The sequence below is a fragment of the Chanos chanos genome, chromosome 12 (assembly GCF_902362185.1).
Source record: "Chanos chanos chromosome 12, fChaCha1.1, whole genome shotgun sequence".
NCBI classification, from domain to species: Eukaryota; Metazoa; Chordata; class Actinopteri; order Gonorynchiformes; family Chanidae; genus Chanos; species Chanos chanos.
Window position 1 is genome coordinate 6,375,453 of NC_044506.1, and position 15,932 is coordinate 6,391,384.

A 15,932-nucleotide genomic window follows, 5' to 3' on the forward strand; every position below is an offset into this window, starting at 1 on the left:
CCAGGTCAGGGTGAATGAACGGACAGACACGCAGACATTTTGATGGATGGATCTGGGGGAAAGGCCCAACAGCGAAATCACTTCACAGCACACAGCCGCGCGTGAGGAAACAGAAGGGGGATGGCTATAGTTTCCCCTCCTGCTTTCTTTACAATCCCTGGTTCTCCTCTTACCCTTCTCCACAGGAGGAGACAGTAGCGTTTTTGTGAGCTGGATCGTTAGCTGAAGTTCATCGATATTGAATTACAGTTGACCTTTTCCATAAGCCAGAGACTCTCCAGGGCGATGAGGGAACCCCCCCCCCATCTCCATTTAGGCCAAAAGAACAACCAAAGTTCTGACGGGCGTTTCTCCACACAGCCAAAGGAATTGCTCATAAAACAAAAGCATTTTCTCCCAAGCTAAATTATAAAAGAATGATTTAAAAACACAAAACGAACACCCAAACAAGGCTGGGGGAGAAAAACTTGCGCCGACGTCATTATTTATACTTCTCAAAGCCATCTGAGCGCTCAGTTCACATTCCAGATTAAATGGGAATTCAACTTTTACATCCTGTACCCAACAGGCATTATTTACAATCCACAATCTTTAAAGTGTCTAAACAGAATCAGTGCTCTACAGAAATTCTCTGTGATTTTCATTGGTTGATAAAAAACACTTTAACTGAAATATTTGTTAATTTAAGTGATCAGATTGTTCAAATGGAACCATATGTAAACATGGGTGAACTGCAGTCTGATGATAGATAAATAAATACCAAGCACATACTTTAGGGACATATAAAATACATTTTATTATCCTTTTTTTTTTTTTTGTTTAAATTTCTACATTGTAGTTGCATCTCTAGACACCACCATCATCATGAAAGAACGCAGCTAAAGTTCAGGCCGGACAAAGACTCCGCCCGAAACTCAATATATAATTATATCATTTGGAGGGGGGTTGAGGGAGGGGGGGGAGAAAAAAAAAAACATTAACGGAACCTAATCTTCTCTCTCTTTCTTTTTGTCTCGTTTCTTATACTCAACATAAAAATGGCGTCCAAGAAAAGGGGAGGGAGGGAGGGAGGCAGGGTAGAGAGTGTCAGTTCAGGGCTGCGCCCCCGTTGCCGTGGGAACCTGTGTTGCCATGGTGCTAGGAGACGAGATGACCGGGGATCCTGCGACGTTGGCCAGGGGTTGTGATGAGGACATGGACGTGATGCCACCTAGGACAGAGAGTTTGGGGAGGGGGAAACGTTTGATCCTTGTTTGTACAAAAAAAACCAAAAAAACACGTGTCATTTTAAATGCGTGACGGTCCCTGAACGGAAGATCTCGCATGGTACTGCAAGAGCACATGAATCCCACGCAAGTGCTGTAAAAACCGGAGGAATTTTTCCACGTCAGTCATTCCTGACTTTGGCCAAAGGGGCAGCTGAGAGCACGTAAACCATGGGACAGTCTTATTACTGTAAAACCATTCAACCCCAGACCTGTCCATCATAACTGTTTTCAGCCACTTTAACAGTGGGTGTTAGTAACTCATTAACACTGCAATGCCTTTAATACTGAGTCATGTAGTAATGTACTCTGATATGTAAATATATCAGACGGAAAAAACATCTCGTGTCCAAAGGACAATGCAACTGGCCCACCTACACAGTCAGGGTTGACACTATCAGACAGCACTGCGTGTGTACGTGTGTGTGTGTGTGTGTGTGTGTGAGCGCGTTTACCAGTCATCATACTGGACGAGCTGACTGGGGTGGAGCCAGTCGGCAGTCCTGATGTGGATCCCATCCGTGCCTGGTCTTTCACTATGGGATCTGAGGAAGGACAAAATAAAGAAGCAGATGAACAAACTGCTGGCGTGTTTTTGCACACGCGTGTGCCGGACCGCGTGCCGTAACGCTCCGAACGCTGCCTGCGTAAGTGCGCTCCACTCACGGCACAGACGGGCTCAGAAGATTACGGGCTTAAATATAAACCCAGACACTGGATTGCCAATTAGGATGATACTGACTTACAAGATTAGTCAACAAAGTACAAACGATTAGTTAAGCAGCACTTCACAGCTTATCTTCGCAGCAAAACCCTGCTCTGCACAAGTGGACCCAAACACCCGCTCTCAAAGAGAATTTTACCTTTTAAATGAAATTAATAAATAACGTGTCATCAAAACCCAAACAGCTTCAAAATTTGAACAAAACTCTGCTAGACTACATACATACTTAACAGTTTAACTAAATAAATTAAATACATTTGTCGGACTACGACAGAGGATTGTAAAAGTTAAGACTCATTGCTCATGACACAGTAAGGCAGTGTTTTCCTGGCGGCCAGCAGGGGGCGCCGTCTGACGCTGGGCCGGAGAGAGCGCGGTGAAACTCACAGAAGTAGGGATGCTCCATGGCTTCTCTGGCTGTGAGACGGGCTTGATGGTCGTAACGCAATAGCTTGTCCAGAAAGTCCAGCGCCTCGGTACTAACCAGATGCTGATTCTCACTGTGAACAAAACGCTCCCACCTCTTACGAGAGTGTCTGAGAGAGCAGAGACAGGATGGGGGTGAGGAAGAGAGGGAGAGAGAGAGATAAAAAGACACATGAAGACAGAGTTAAGCAGAGGGGGAAATGAGGGGGGGGGGGAGGGGACAAAGGGGAGAGGGATAAAGCGAAAACAGGGCGAGAGAAAGAGATTGTGCAGAAAGACATGGAGGAAGGGAAAGACAAAAGGTGGATCAGAAAGATGAACTCAGTAACCTTAAAGCCTAACACGTCACCTAGATCACTCATAAAGGGGGTGGTCACACATACATCTGTCACACACACACGGACACAGACACGACCCCATGACCCCAGATCAACACACACCTGTTACCATTTCAAACGCACACGCACAATCTAACAAACACGCACATGCATAGACATAGGCATAGACACAGACATGGGCCGATTTTAAACGGACACATCCAGAAGAATTTTGAAACAGCACCTGTTTGTGTGCGTGTGTGTGTCATTTACAGAGAAAGAGAGGAAAACACATCAAGCATACCTGCCCAAAATGTCGTTGAACCGTGGGTCTAACTCAATGTTGTATTTGTCGATATAGTCATACAAGTCTTCAGTTCCCAGCACTTTTGCAATTCGCACGAGCTGAGAATACAAAACAGTTACTGTTTAAACCAGCAGAGGGCACCAGTGTACAACCAGTCTTTCCACAGCCACTTGCAACACTCAGCAGTGGCTGGAACCGGACAACTGAAGACTACTCAAAATGTGACGTGGGGAGTGTGTGTGTGTGGGGGGGCTGGTGTCAGATTCACTCCTGACCTGGTCGTAGTTGTCGTGTCCGTGGAAGAAGGGCTCTTTCCTAAAGATCATACTGGCCAGCATGCAGCCCAAACTCCACATGTCTAAACTGTAGTCATACATCTGTCAGACACGGATGAGAGAAAAAAAAAACATTAAACATCTAAACACACACTATAAAACACACACACACACACACACAACTCCACTTGTGAATTAGCCTGTCTGTGTACTACAAAGCAAAACTAAAAAACAGAACATTTATAAACATCCATTATTACTAAACCCACACCTTTTATTTACCCATGTCATTCAGTGTACGTTCTTGCTCTAACCTTTACACTGTTGTGTTTATGACACGTTAAAGGTAATATTTCTTAGGACAGATACAGACAACGTCAAACTAAAGCCACTCCAGAAAAGATGGTGTGTGTGTGTGTGTGTGTGTGTGTTATGTGAATGAAGGAGTCAACGGTAACGCTGTAGACTGCGTGTGTAGCGAGCTCCAGGCTGACCTGGTAGTCCACCAATAGCTCTGGTCCTTTGAAGTATCGAGATGCCACTCGAACGTTGTACTCCTGACTGGGGTGGTAGAACTCCGCCAGGCCCCAGTCTATGAGCCGCAGCTACAATAAAAACACCACACTAGAAATGATCCATTCTTTACAAAGGCAAACATCGCAGACATCACATACTTCAGCCGACAAGACAAATCTAACAGTCATAAGACTGTAAAACACTGACCGTTAAGATTAAAACTTGTGTGAGAGCAGAAGAGATATATTTGTATATGACTGAACTCTATACAGAAGAATGGCAGATCAGTTTCCCATGTCAGTGTATCATTCAGAATAAATTCACACTATTGCTAAAAGCTGTATATCATTCAGAATAAATTCACAGTATTGCTAAAAGCTGTATATCATTCAGAATAAATTCACTCTATTGCTAAAAGCTGTATATCATTCAGAATAAATTTACACTATTGCTAAAAGCTGTATATCATTCAGAATAAATTTACACTATTGCTAAAAGCTGAGCTTAGACAAAGCTTGGGTGGGAGGGGAAAAAAAACACATTTTGCTTTTTTTTCCCTCTCCTGCTCAAATGCACGCGGTTTTGTGATTGGTTGGGAAGGAACGCTACGTGATTGGGAACGAACGCTAAGTGTGACATGTGAGTTGTTCTGCGTCAGAGGATGACTTGAACCAATCGGAGCTGACGGTGGGAGGGACCGTCTACCTTTCTGTGTTCGTGGTCGATCATGACGTTGTGTGGTTTGACGTCTCTGTGCATGATTCCCATACTGTGGCAATAGTCCAACGCCTGACAGACAGAGAGAGAGAGAGAGAGAGAGAGAGAGAGAGAGAGAGAGAGAGAGGGAGAGAGAGAGGAGGGAGAGAGAGAGAGAGGCAGAGAGAGAGAGAAGGAGACAGACAGACACAGAGTGAGTGATGTCATGGCAGAGTTTGAAACAAGTCCTCAGTCTCCTTCCAGTAGAAAGCGTGTCACAATGCTCAACATGTCTTGGTTTTCAAAATGATTTTACCAGAGCATCGCTACATAGACACTGACCACTGGAAGCACTGTCTGTCTAAGTTTCACCACTGCACACTCATTCAGTACACCGTTATACACATCTGCACACTCACTAAATCCAGCCAAATCCAGCCAGTAACAGTTACATCTAGTAAAACTCAGAAAACCCGACCAAACCAAGCCCGTCAAATCCAGTCAAACCCGGTCGAGCCCAGAGGAACTCCACTAAACCCAGCCAGTCATATCAGGCCAAAACTGTCCAGTTAAAACCAGTCCAATCCAAGTCAATCTGAGAAAACATAAGCAAACTTGGCCAAACCTATCCAAGCCCAGTCAAACATGGCCAAAGCCAGTCAAAGCTGGCAAACCACTCTGCCACTCTGCACAGCAGCTTTGGGGAGGGTCCTACAGTGCCATCTCAACGGGATGTTCACAAAGTGACCAATCAGATTCAGAGATTCTGAAAGAGCTGTCAGTCCCGTAGTCCTTACTTAACAGGTGTCCAATACACATAGAGGTACAGAGTAGATTTCGTATAAATATAAACACAACATAGAGAGGGAGAGAGAGAGATAGAGCACACAACAGAAAGACAGAAAGAAAGAAAGACAGAAAGACAGACAGACAGACAGACAGACAGACAGACAGACAGACAGACAGACAGAAAGAAAGAAAGAAAGAAAGAAAGAAAGAAAGAAAGAAAGACTGTGCTTTCCCTTGCTGAAGCAGTAAAGCAGAACCTCAGAGACAGTTTGAAGCATTTGAATGAAGCCATGTCCTGATAACCTAACACAGCCTTTTTCCGCACTTATCAATTCTGAGAACCTTCATTTGAATTTGAAATCAGGTCTCTATCGTTGTGCTGTAGACTTGCATTGTCATAGTCTATCCATAATAATATAAGTAGCCAATGGCAGCTGTAAGGGAGGGAAAAAAGAATGATGGTAAAGGCAGTGATGTCATAAAGGAAATGGAAAACCAATAGAATGTTCAGCTTCATTAGAATGAATGGAAACTCAGTCATGTGGCGTCTTCCTTTAGAATCTCAGAATGTTCTCTCTCTCTCTCTCTCTCTCTGTCTCTCTCTGTCTCTCTCTTTCTTTCTCTCTCTGTTCCTAAAGTGGACGGCAGTGTACTGGCCTCTGTCCACTCACATAAATCCTCTTGGCTTTAAGAAATGCCATCTGCATACTGACCACACAGACTACTGCAAACACCACCTGAGTCTAGCCCATCACAGAGAGAGAGAGAGCGAGAGAGAGATAAAGAACTGTCCTGCATTCTTTTACAGCAGACCAGAAGCAAGCTTTACCAGTGCAACTAAAGCCTGAACCACAGACAGAGAAACAGTTACTCTTCAGAAGAGCTTGTTTAAAACAATATAATTCCACACTGTCCTACTGCTGTTCTGTGAACAAAACAGACGTCATCTCACTGAAGAACAGAGTATGTTTCTTCTGTGTATGAAGGAGAGTTCGGCCCACATGCTTTCCCATGCTCAGTACGAGCTATAAACCCCAGCATTCATGCATACTGGCTTTTTTGTGTTTCAAAGTGGATTTTATACTGCCTGAATGACTGAACACAATGGAAGGCCAGGGAATGTAAGGAGTTGCTGGAAGCTTTCGTGTGTGTGTGTGTGTGTGTGTGTGGCAGAGGAGTGGTACCCAGATTGCAGTGGTCAGACCTTCAAATTCACACAGAGATTCACAGAGCGGTTTCAGACAACACAGGAATGCTCTGGAATGCCAGGTTAGGGCAGCTGTCCTGCTCTAAAACTCTTCATCTTAAAGGTTGGACATAAACAGTGGGCTTATGATGTCATAATGGGTGCAAATGACAGTTACAGAGTGGATAGTTCTGGTCGTAGACTCTGATTGGTCAAAAGGAGGTTTCAGCTGTGCTGAAAAGCAAGCACAACATTCTGTAATGTTGTAGTATCCGCTGGCGATCTGTAACATTGTATCAGTTTCTGTAACAACCAATTTATATCCCCAGATCAGTCGAGCTTGGTACAGTTTTTTGGGGGGTTTTTTGGCTCAAATTATAAAGCAGGCCTGTTAGCTTGTTTCACACACACACACACACCACCTTTTTGGCTCATGTCAGTACTTATACTGTCTTCTTGGTAATATCTTGGTTAGACTAGGATCAGTAATCAGTAGGTCTGTTAACCAAAGGCCCTATGACAGTTCATAAGCACGTGTAATAACACCATTATACAAAGCTTATGATGTGTGACTGAGAGAGAACCAGACAGGCTTACCTTTAAAATCTCATACATGTAGAACCGAATGTCGTAGTCTGATAGTGTCTGATACAATTGCTGTTTACAACAGAGAGGAGAGAGGAAAGACAATGTTTAAGTTGACTAACATCTTTGGGAACATGTGTATGAAGTGGTCTTCGTTCGGGTTATCGCTGTATAAGGCAGAGAGCGGAAGAGGCTGACTAACCTTGAAGTCTGTGTTGTTTACATGTTCAAAAACCAAAGCTGGAGTTCGAGACTGCACAAAAGGGAGAGAGAGTAACCAGGAAACTTTCAGCGTGTTTCATCACAAAAAAACAACAACCCCAAAACCAATGAAATGAAGATGCTTCCATGAGACGAAAGACGGCCATCGCAAAATGACCTTGAAAATCTCGAAAAATCTGTGTGGTATGTATCTTACCACCAAACTTCTCAAAAGGCAACAGGAAAGTGAAATGCTGTCTCTTGTAGTGAGAGGATAACGACAGTAACAGATGTGTCTGTCTGTGTCTGAGCTGTGTCTGCGTCTGCGTGTCTGTGCCTGCGTCTGCGTGTCACGTGTGGAGTGGTGGAAAGAACAGACAGAAACGTCACTGACCACTGGATCTTTGACGATGTCTAGAAGAGTGATGATGTTGGGACCGCCTCTCAGATTCTCTAGAATTTTTATTTCTCGCTTGATTTTCTTCTTCTTGACTGGCTGCAAAACACAAACACAAACACACACACACACACACACAACCACACGCACAACATGAAACCCATTAAAAATACAATACAAGAACAAGCCAACCAACAACCAACATCATCTTAACAAAATTAACAAAAAAACAGGTTAAGAGTGAGATTGTAAGAATATACACATGCACTCATGTGCACACATATAGTAAATTCACTGAGACAATAGCTAGACACTTGAGTCTTTGATAAGTCATTCAAGTATGTGTTATTCTCGCAGCCTTTCAGGAGACGAGAGACTTGCGCTAACACACGCCAACACTGTCTGAGGCTCCAATGTCTGACACGCTAACGTCAAGATTATCTGGCCATTCATACGCACAGAACCACACTGAGATTGAAGGTAACAATAATCTCTATTGGCACTCAGCGCATGAAAAGAACCCCACTGTTCTAAGAACCTTATCGTAAGAATCTAGAATGCGGTGAAGTATTCTGTGAAGGGGAAGAGGGGGAGAATTCAATGGCTCCCCAATACGTGGACAATATCCAACGGGGTGTAACAACACGAGTTCCTACTTCTCCGGCACAAAGGGAAAGGGTTGGTACAAAACTCTTTATCTGAAAGACACTTTACTCTTTTATCAGGATTGAAAAAAAAATAAAAATAAGACTTGGCAGTATAACTGAGACTCTACTGTTTTCAACAGGTTATAGAAAAAAAAATAAGGATACAAAGCACTGAGCTTGATCCATAGATAATCATCACTCGCGGGGGGGAAAAAAAAAAAAAAAAAAAAAAGGCGCTTCCGGATTCAGTCACACAAATGACTGCACTCACCCACTTGGTCCACACTCCACCGTCTACAAATTACGGCCGCGCGTACGATCTTTACCTTCAGTATTTTGACGACGACTTTCTCGTTGTTTGTGATGTTGATGGCTTCAAACACTTCGCTGTATTTGCCACGGCCCAGCTTTCGCACCAGCTGATAGTCATCTTGATTTCTGCAGACGGGTCGACAGACAAAAAAAAAAACGTGATTTTAAAGACACGTAAAGCAACACAGGCCTTTTTATAGAACATGAGACAAATCATTTTACATTTGTGTAAAATTTAATTTGCAATACCCAAATGCTCACTCTCTGGTAAGTCCACCCCCTAAACATTATCATCCAACTCAATCAGGGTGAGAGATGCTTGTGCCAATTTCCTCCATCACAAGTGAAGGCAGTCACAATATCTTTAAGCACTCTGAGCTAGCTAACACCATCAACTGACATAAGCTGCCTAGAGGACGACGCTGTTTGTGACTACACCCAGGCCAGGACGTCCATGACCACAGACAGGCAGTGAGAGGTGGAGCTCCCGGAGACGCATCCACCTGTGGGAACAGGCATGATTTTTTTTTTCTTTTGTTTAGTCTTTAAAGTTGGGGGAAGAATACAAACAGGGATGTCACTCTGGTTTAGAACGTCCAGTGCCCTGTGCCTACGCAAGTCCCCGCCACCCTACGCCCACTGTGCCAATCGGGGAGCGCGACGGCTAGCGGTCGCATTCGCCAATACGTGCCAAGCCAACCACTGCTTCTTACAACTGCCTGTGTACGTGTATCTCCATGGAGACGTGTGCGTGTGAATGCCTCTGCTACTGACAGTAGGAGTCACTGACGTCCAGTGATGGGGGGGGTTTCCTGCCTGGTTGACTCTCCTACAACACATCAGATTCTGACATCCAGAAGCAGACATTCTTAACAGCATCCAACTGTATGACGGACAAGCTGAGGTAAGTGAAGTAAACAGGTCGGAGTCGGTACAGTGATCCAGCTGTTGCTGTCGACGGGATCAGGCCGACCGTACGGTCTGGTCAGTGGTCAGTCGTGGCAGACCACTTAATTTAGAGGCTTTGTGAGAAATGTTTGAGCGCAGCGCCCGTGAGTACAAAAATAGACTTTATAGGTGTTTTAGCAGAGCGGTGCAGTTTGGATAAGTGTTCGCAGGGCTAGTAATTATCATTCCTCCGTCTGTACACGGGGCTGGGTCCAGGAGCAGCTCCCACAGGCCAAACGTAAGGCATTAACGCTCTGAATGCACACAAAACTAACGTTTCAATTCACACACATTCACTATACAGAGACAGATCACAAAAAAAAGGGTTTTCCTCATATTTTTGAGAGCATTACCACGTTACTGTGTGATTTATGCACGTTCAGCTGCTTATGTTTAGCTTAACATCTGACAATGATTTCTAATGGAGTCAGTGTAGCGTCTTAAATATTTTTAAGACTTTATTGCGATTTATCAATGCATCACACTTGTGGTGAACTGCAACAACAACAAAAAAAAAGCTCACTACTTTCAAAATTCTCAGCTCACCCCCATTCGACCACATGTGACTCGTAATCCCAGTATTCCCGAGGCCTCTGTGTGTTTACGTCTGGATACACCCGGGATCTGCTAGTGACTGGACCGGACATGATGAGGATGTGGCGTTGCTTCTGTTGAGGCTGGGGGGGGTACAAGAAAAACAGAGACGCATTAGGACGACACATTTGCTCAGATCAACAATGCAAATAGAAATATCCCATGATGCTCTGCCCGGCATCGACTTCGCCAAGGGCATGAAATCTATGACCTACTTTGCATGTGGGCTTCACATCAACAAAGGCATAACGGGGGAAAGAAAGAGAGAAAGCGAGAGAGAGAGAGAGAGAGAGAGAGAGAGAGAGAGAGAGAGAGAGAAAGAGAGAGATATTTTGTGTGTTTAGGCGTGAGAGACAGAGACAGAGAGACAGGGAGAGAGAGAGAAAGAAACTGGGGCAGTTGGCTTTAAAAGCCCGTTGCACTAGCATGGTCCTCTGACCGTCTATTCAATTGGATTAGCACACTGAACCTCGGGCCAGCTGGGTGAAAGTTTTAATCCCAGAGCAAAGCCACCAAGGACTAGCTTTGACTTCTGTGGTGGCATGTGAGGTTAAGATCATAATCCTATAGTGTTTTGGCAATGGCTCCGCTGGTTTACACACGCACCTATCCACACGCCCATGTGCACGTGAACACACACAAACACACAGACACACCTTGCGTGCTTTGCCGACTCATAAATAATGCTTTAAAAATATGTCTTTGCCTACCAACAGCCTCTGGAACGGTTTCTATGGTTTCCTGTAACGTCTTTGGTGTCATGAGCTAACATCTGTATAAATTGGGGGGAAAAAAATTCGCCTAACTAAAGGAGCAAAGACTGAGTGAAAGGCAGTGATAAAACCACACATTTTCTGTGTTTGCCTGGGAAAGGCATAACAGACAAGAAAACTGCAAAAGCTATTCAGCTCATATTCTGCTCTGACACAGTGCATATGTGGCTTCTCTCTCTCGAATCGTGAATTACATCCTAACAATCCATTACTCTGACAAGCTCAGTCATATCCAAATACGGAATGTGACATTCTCAAAGACACGTCCCTCTCACACTCACACACACACACACACACACACACACACAGATACACACAAAACAGCTTGGAAGATACAGAGAGATAAACAAAACAGTAAACGCTTACAAAAATGTGCCACCAGGAAACAATGGACAGTTGTGTTTTGACTACGAAACACGTCGTTGGTCACGAAGCCATTCCACAGAACAGATTCCGACACCCCCCCCCCACTCCCCCCCACCCTACCTTGGAAAGTGAAAGGCCTTGCTTAATACCCCCCCCCAAACCAAACCTCACATCACATGACTCATTACAGAGAGAGTAAGTCACAAGGCCTGTTCGCCAACTCCACAGAAACGGGGCCTTGTCTACCTACGACAACGAGACCATAAACCCCCCCCCCCCCCCCCCCCCCCCCAAAAAGGCAGCACTGGCCTAACAGGAAAAACAGGGCGTGTGAGAAATAAAACAATTTCGAGTTTTAATGGTTTACATCCACATCAGTTCAAAATGGTGATCCAGTATACAACAGTCTAGACAAATGGGTAAGCAGAAATGATCATAGTAAGGGCTTCACCTTTTCTCTTTCTCCCAGGACCGAATTTCATTCAACAGTCCATTCCCCTTCGTGCCAAAGCACCGGAATAGCTCTTCTATGCTAATAATTAATCTACCTGTCAATATAAGACCTAACAGACCTACTGTTCTAAGCTCATTCTCCCATCAACCTAGTGCCAGACTAAGGCAAATGCCCCCCCTCCACCTTTTCTCTTATGGTTTATTCCCCTCAGCTGTTCATCACTGCCACAGTTTCATTTGGTTTGTTCACCGAGGGGAGGGGTATGGTCAGACGCACAGCATTCTGTGAAGTTGCCACATGACAACAGTCACTTTTCCACGGCATGGTACCGGCTCGACTCGACCCCATTCGCGTTTTGGTACCTGGTACCTCGTTCGTTTTCCAATGCAGTTAGTACCCCGTCGATGTAGCTGGTGACGGCACAAGAACCTGTCCTGACATGTTCAGACACCTCAGCGTATGTCTTCTCGTTCCGTGTTGCCCCATCCAGCTCTCGCTGGATTCTTTCACTGGTTTTGTGAACTGCCGTTGTAATAGCTTAGCCGCTTGGGATTTGATCAGCGGATAGAAAATTTGCAGTTGCTATAGTAGCTTGGCGTTTTTAAAAATGGCAGCTGATGATTCTCTCCAACCAATCAGTAGTGTTTTCACGTCACGTTTTGGTACCTAGTAAGCTCGCTTGGAACCACGACGGAGTAGGTATGGAAAATAGTAACGGGTACCAGGTACTAGGTTCTAGATTTGCCTAACGGAAAACTGAAAAAAGTGAGTAGAGTCAAGTCGAGTGGGGCCGGTACCACACAGTGGAAAGGCGAAAAATGTCTACTGTGAACAAACAAACGAACACACTTTCCAAAAAACAAAAAAACAACCACAAAAAAGGCTCACATAAATGAGATTGAGTGAAACTGAGACGTAATACATGTACTCAACAAACTAGTCTGCTGGGAGTGTGTGTGTGTGTGTGTGTGTGTGAGACAGAGAGGGGGGGGGTCCACATTGCTGTGGGGCAGTATACAGCGTGTCAGTCCATCATGTTCCTATTTTACACAACAGGACATCACTATTAACACCACTCTCCCAACTTCACAAGTCTAAATGAATCACAAAGCACTTCATAAGAAATTGAAAAGATAAAAAAAAAAAAAAGTAAAAAATCAGTTTTGCATATTCCTTTGGCGTTACAAAACACATGCGACCTCAGGGGGAGCGGTGTGTGGGTATAGAGTGAGAAATACCAATGCTGTAAGTCAACAAATCATAACTGGTAAATTTTGCCTTGGGTGTAAACACAATGCCAAAAGCAATCATTGAAATTTCAGTGAAGAGTCCCATTAAACGTAGGAAAAGCCTCTCTGTCTCTAAGACTGAAAGGGAAGACAGAAGAACAACATATTGACTTGATTTAAAAAAAATGAACAGCAACATTTCTGGTCACAAAAAGCCCTGATCAATTTAGCCTAAGTCAGCAGGCACGCATGTGTGTGTGTGTGTGTGTACACGTACTGAATTCTGACACATCTTCAATCTGTTGCTTTCAACATAAAACCATTTCAACTTTACCTTGACCAATGCGGAACGACTCACACACATCAACACAATCGAAGTTCCTGTACTGGGGGTACTGGGAACCAGGGTCAAATATAAGCTTCATCACACCTTTCTCTGACTGACTTGCACTCACCTTGAAAAGTGATGCTGGACAGCCTCAAACAGGTACTGGTGACTTGACAGGGGGGTTGGCAGACGAGCAAAAGCTAGACACAGAGGGCACAAGAAAGAAAAGAAAAGAACGAAAAATAATCAGGGGGGAACCGCCATCAGGTTCAACTTCATTTGTTCTACGTCAACTACTTTATACACGTTTGAAAATGCGTGCGCGGATATGCAGTATGGCATTCAAACGCAGACCTAGTCAATAAACGGAGCCTGTATAGGTTCCAACGATCAAAAAACGTTCATTACCATACACAAATCCATAGAATACTGGAACGTTCACTTCAAGTTACGTTAACACTCAAAGTGTTGCTATAGGAGACGGTATGAGACTTAGTCAGCATGGGCTACAGTGGTAAGGAAAATAAAACCCCAAAACCAATTTGGGCATGATAGCTTAAAAAGATGAGTGGTTGGTGAGAGCTGATTATATATATATATATATATATATATATATATTAAAAAAAAAAAACCGTACCCAGGGTTAATTACACGTCGGCTTGTCACGCAAACCAGCTCATTTACTAACTTATCTTCATCGACCTCAGTGGGTTTTCAAAACCCACCACGGCTAGGTACAGAATAAACTCAAATACCGACACAAAGTTGCAGAGCTTCACGAATGTATTTAATTCATACTTCTCTATCAAACTGATAGAAAAATGAGTGAGCACGAACTTGGCAAAAATAAAACACCAGGATGATAGACACACATTATTAATGTTGCAATTATCGTTGCCTTTGACAGGATTTCAGATGGTTTGTTAGGACGGCTAGATGTGGTAGTTATCTGTTCAGCTGCCACTGGAATGATAGAATTGATTAAATTGCCTAATCCAGTGGCATTCTATCAGAAATTACATCAGATAAAGACTTGCCGTTTTAATTATAAAGATAGCAGGAACTCAAACGAGCAATGAAACCAGAGATTTTACGGCTACACCCCGTAAACAATCTAATTAATCTTTGAAACGAAGCTGAAACGGACATTCATGCAACCATACAGTTGGTTAGCTGGCTAAGCAGCCAGTAATGCTAGCCAGTAATTCAAGTGAAGGCTTGAGTTCCCTAGCAAGTGGGTTCTTTTTTCTTCTTTCTTTTAATTAAACAGAAAATAACCCGTCGCCATGAGTAGGTCATTTAATTAACCACCCGAAAACAAGGGGTAAAAAAGATTTTAATATATCCAAATAACTAACTGACAGTTATCACTGTGGAGAGATACCTAGCAATCCAGTTTGCTAGTAGATTGCCATATCTTTTCTCTATCCGAGAAGCTCTTTAGCCTGGTAGCTAGCCTGGAATAATTTTTAAAAGCCGAAAACACGCCTAGTGTAAGGCCAGATTTCAGAGCGACTCCCTCATTTAAACCCGCATCATTTCGTTACATTTTTCCCTCTAGAAGTTCACCTTAAAAAGGTATTGTAAGTGATAAATGGGCAATTTATATTACCTCTGGGCTCTTCGGGGATGACAATATGGCGGCTCGCGTAGACAGTAGACTCCGGCAAACAAGTTTCAGGAGAACACAGAGGGAGAGGACATCCACACCGCTGGGGGACGCCAACGCAATGGCAAAGTGGTAGTATTCTGGGTGGAGCAGCATCCTTCCAAACCAATTACCCTACAGTAACATCAGTAAAGTTATGTGAACAAAGTTCCAGTAAAATTACCTAGTCTTTGTTAATAGGTCTTGATGTCTTGGAAGCATTTATATAAGCACAGTATCTCCACACATCCATATACAATTCTGAATAACGCGGATATTACATATAAAAACAAAACACTTTTTTTTTTTTAAAGATGGTATGTCCGCAGTATTGTATTGGTGAAGCAATTGTTCAACAGTAAGAGTTAACTGTATCATTAATATGAGTTCCTTCAAAAATATGGGATCCCTACCCTGCCATGGCAAGACAGTTCGTCTAATCACGCAGGGGTGGGCAAATCCAGTCCTGGAGGGCCGGTGTCCTGCTGGTTTTTGTTATCACCTCTTAGCTACCTGTTGATTTTCACTTTGAAAACAGGTGTGCATGCTCGTCAGCCAATCAGTGACTGTATTTAGTTAGCCGACAAGAAAAACAGCAGGACCATGGCCCTCCAGGACCGGATTTGCCCACCCCTGGTCTAATGTCTTTTAAGCTCCTCCCACTGGTCTCCCTCAGCTTCTGTGTGGGAGAACAGGTAAAATATACTGTGTGTATAGGATCCCATGTTCACATGACATAACAGTAAATCATATGTGCATTGCTAAAAGAAATTCACTCATGCATTTTTAAAGTCATTGCGAGTGTGTGTGTGTGTGGGGGGGGGGGGGGGGGGGGGGGGGTCATTCCATGGTGTAAACAATTCTATGGTGAAAACCATACTGGTACAGAAACATGGAACCTGCCTATGTAGTGTTGTCTCACTAATAATCTAAAAAGAAGTTGGCTTTA

The 15,932-nt window shown here is 43.8% G+C and overlaps 1 protein-coding gene across 1 annotated transcript; it reads right to left on the reverse strand.

The window, feature by feature from the left end:
* Window positions 1–816: 816 nt before the first annotated feature.
* Window positions 817–15,000, reverse strand: zgc:86598 (STKc_CK2_alpha domain-containing protein). Its single transcript, XM_030788764.1, has 14 exons — window positions 14,948–15,000; window positions 13,463–13,535; window positions 10,138–10,268; window positions 8,658–8,769; window positions 7,682–7,783; window positions 7,289–7,339; window positions 7,099–7,158; window positions 4,536–4,619; window positions 3,809–3,919; window positions 3,315–3,416; window positions 3,037–3,137; window positions 2,377–2,525; window positions 1,721–1,810; window positions 817–1,210 (listed from the first exon to the last, which is right to left on the reverse strand). Exons 3-14 carry the CDS (start codon window positions 10,236–10,238, stop codon window positions 1,092–1,094), a joined length of 1,182 nt encoding a protein of 393 aa, XP_030644624.1. The 5' UTR covers window positions 10,239–10,268; window positions 13,463–13,535; window positions 14,948–15,000; the 3' UTR covers window positions 817–1,091.
* Window positions 15,001–15,932: the final 932 nt, after the last annotated feature.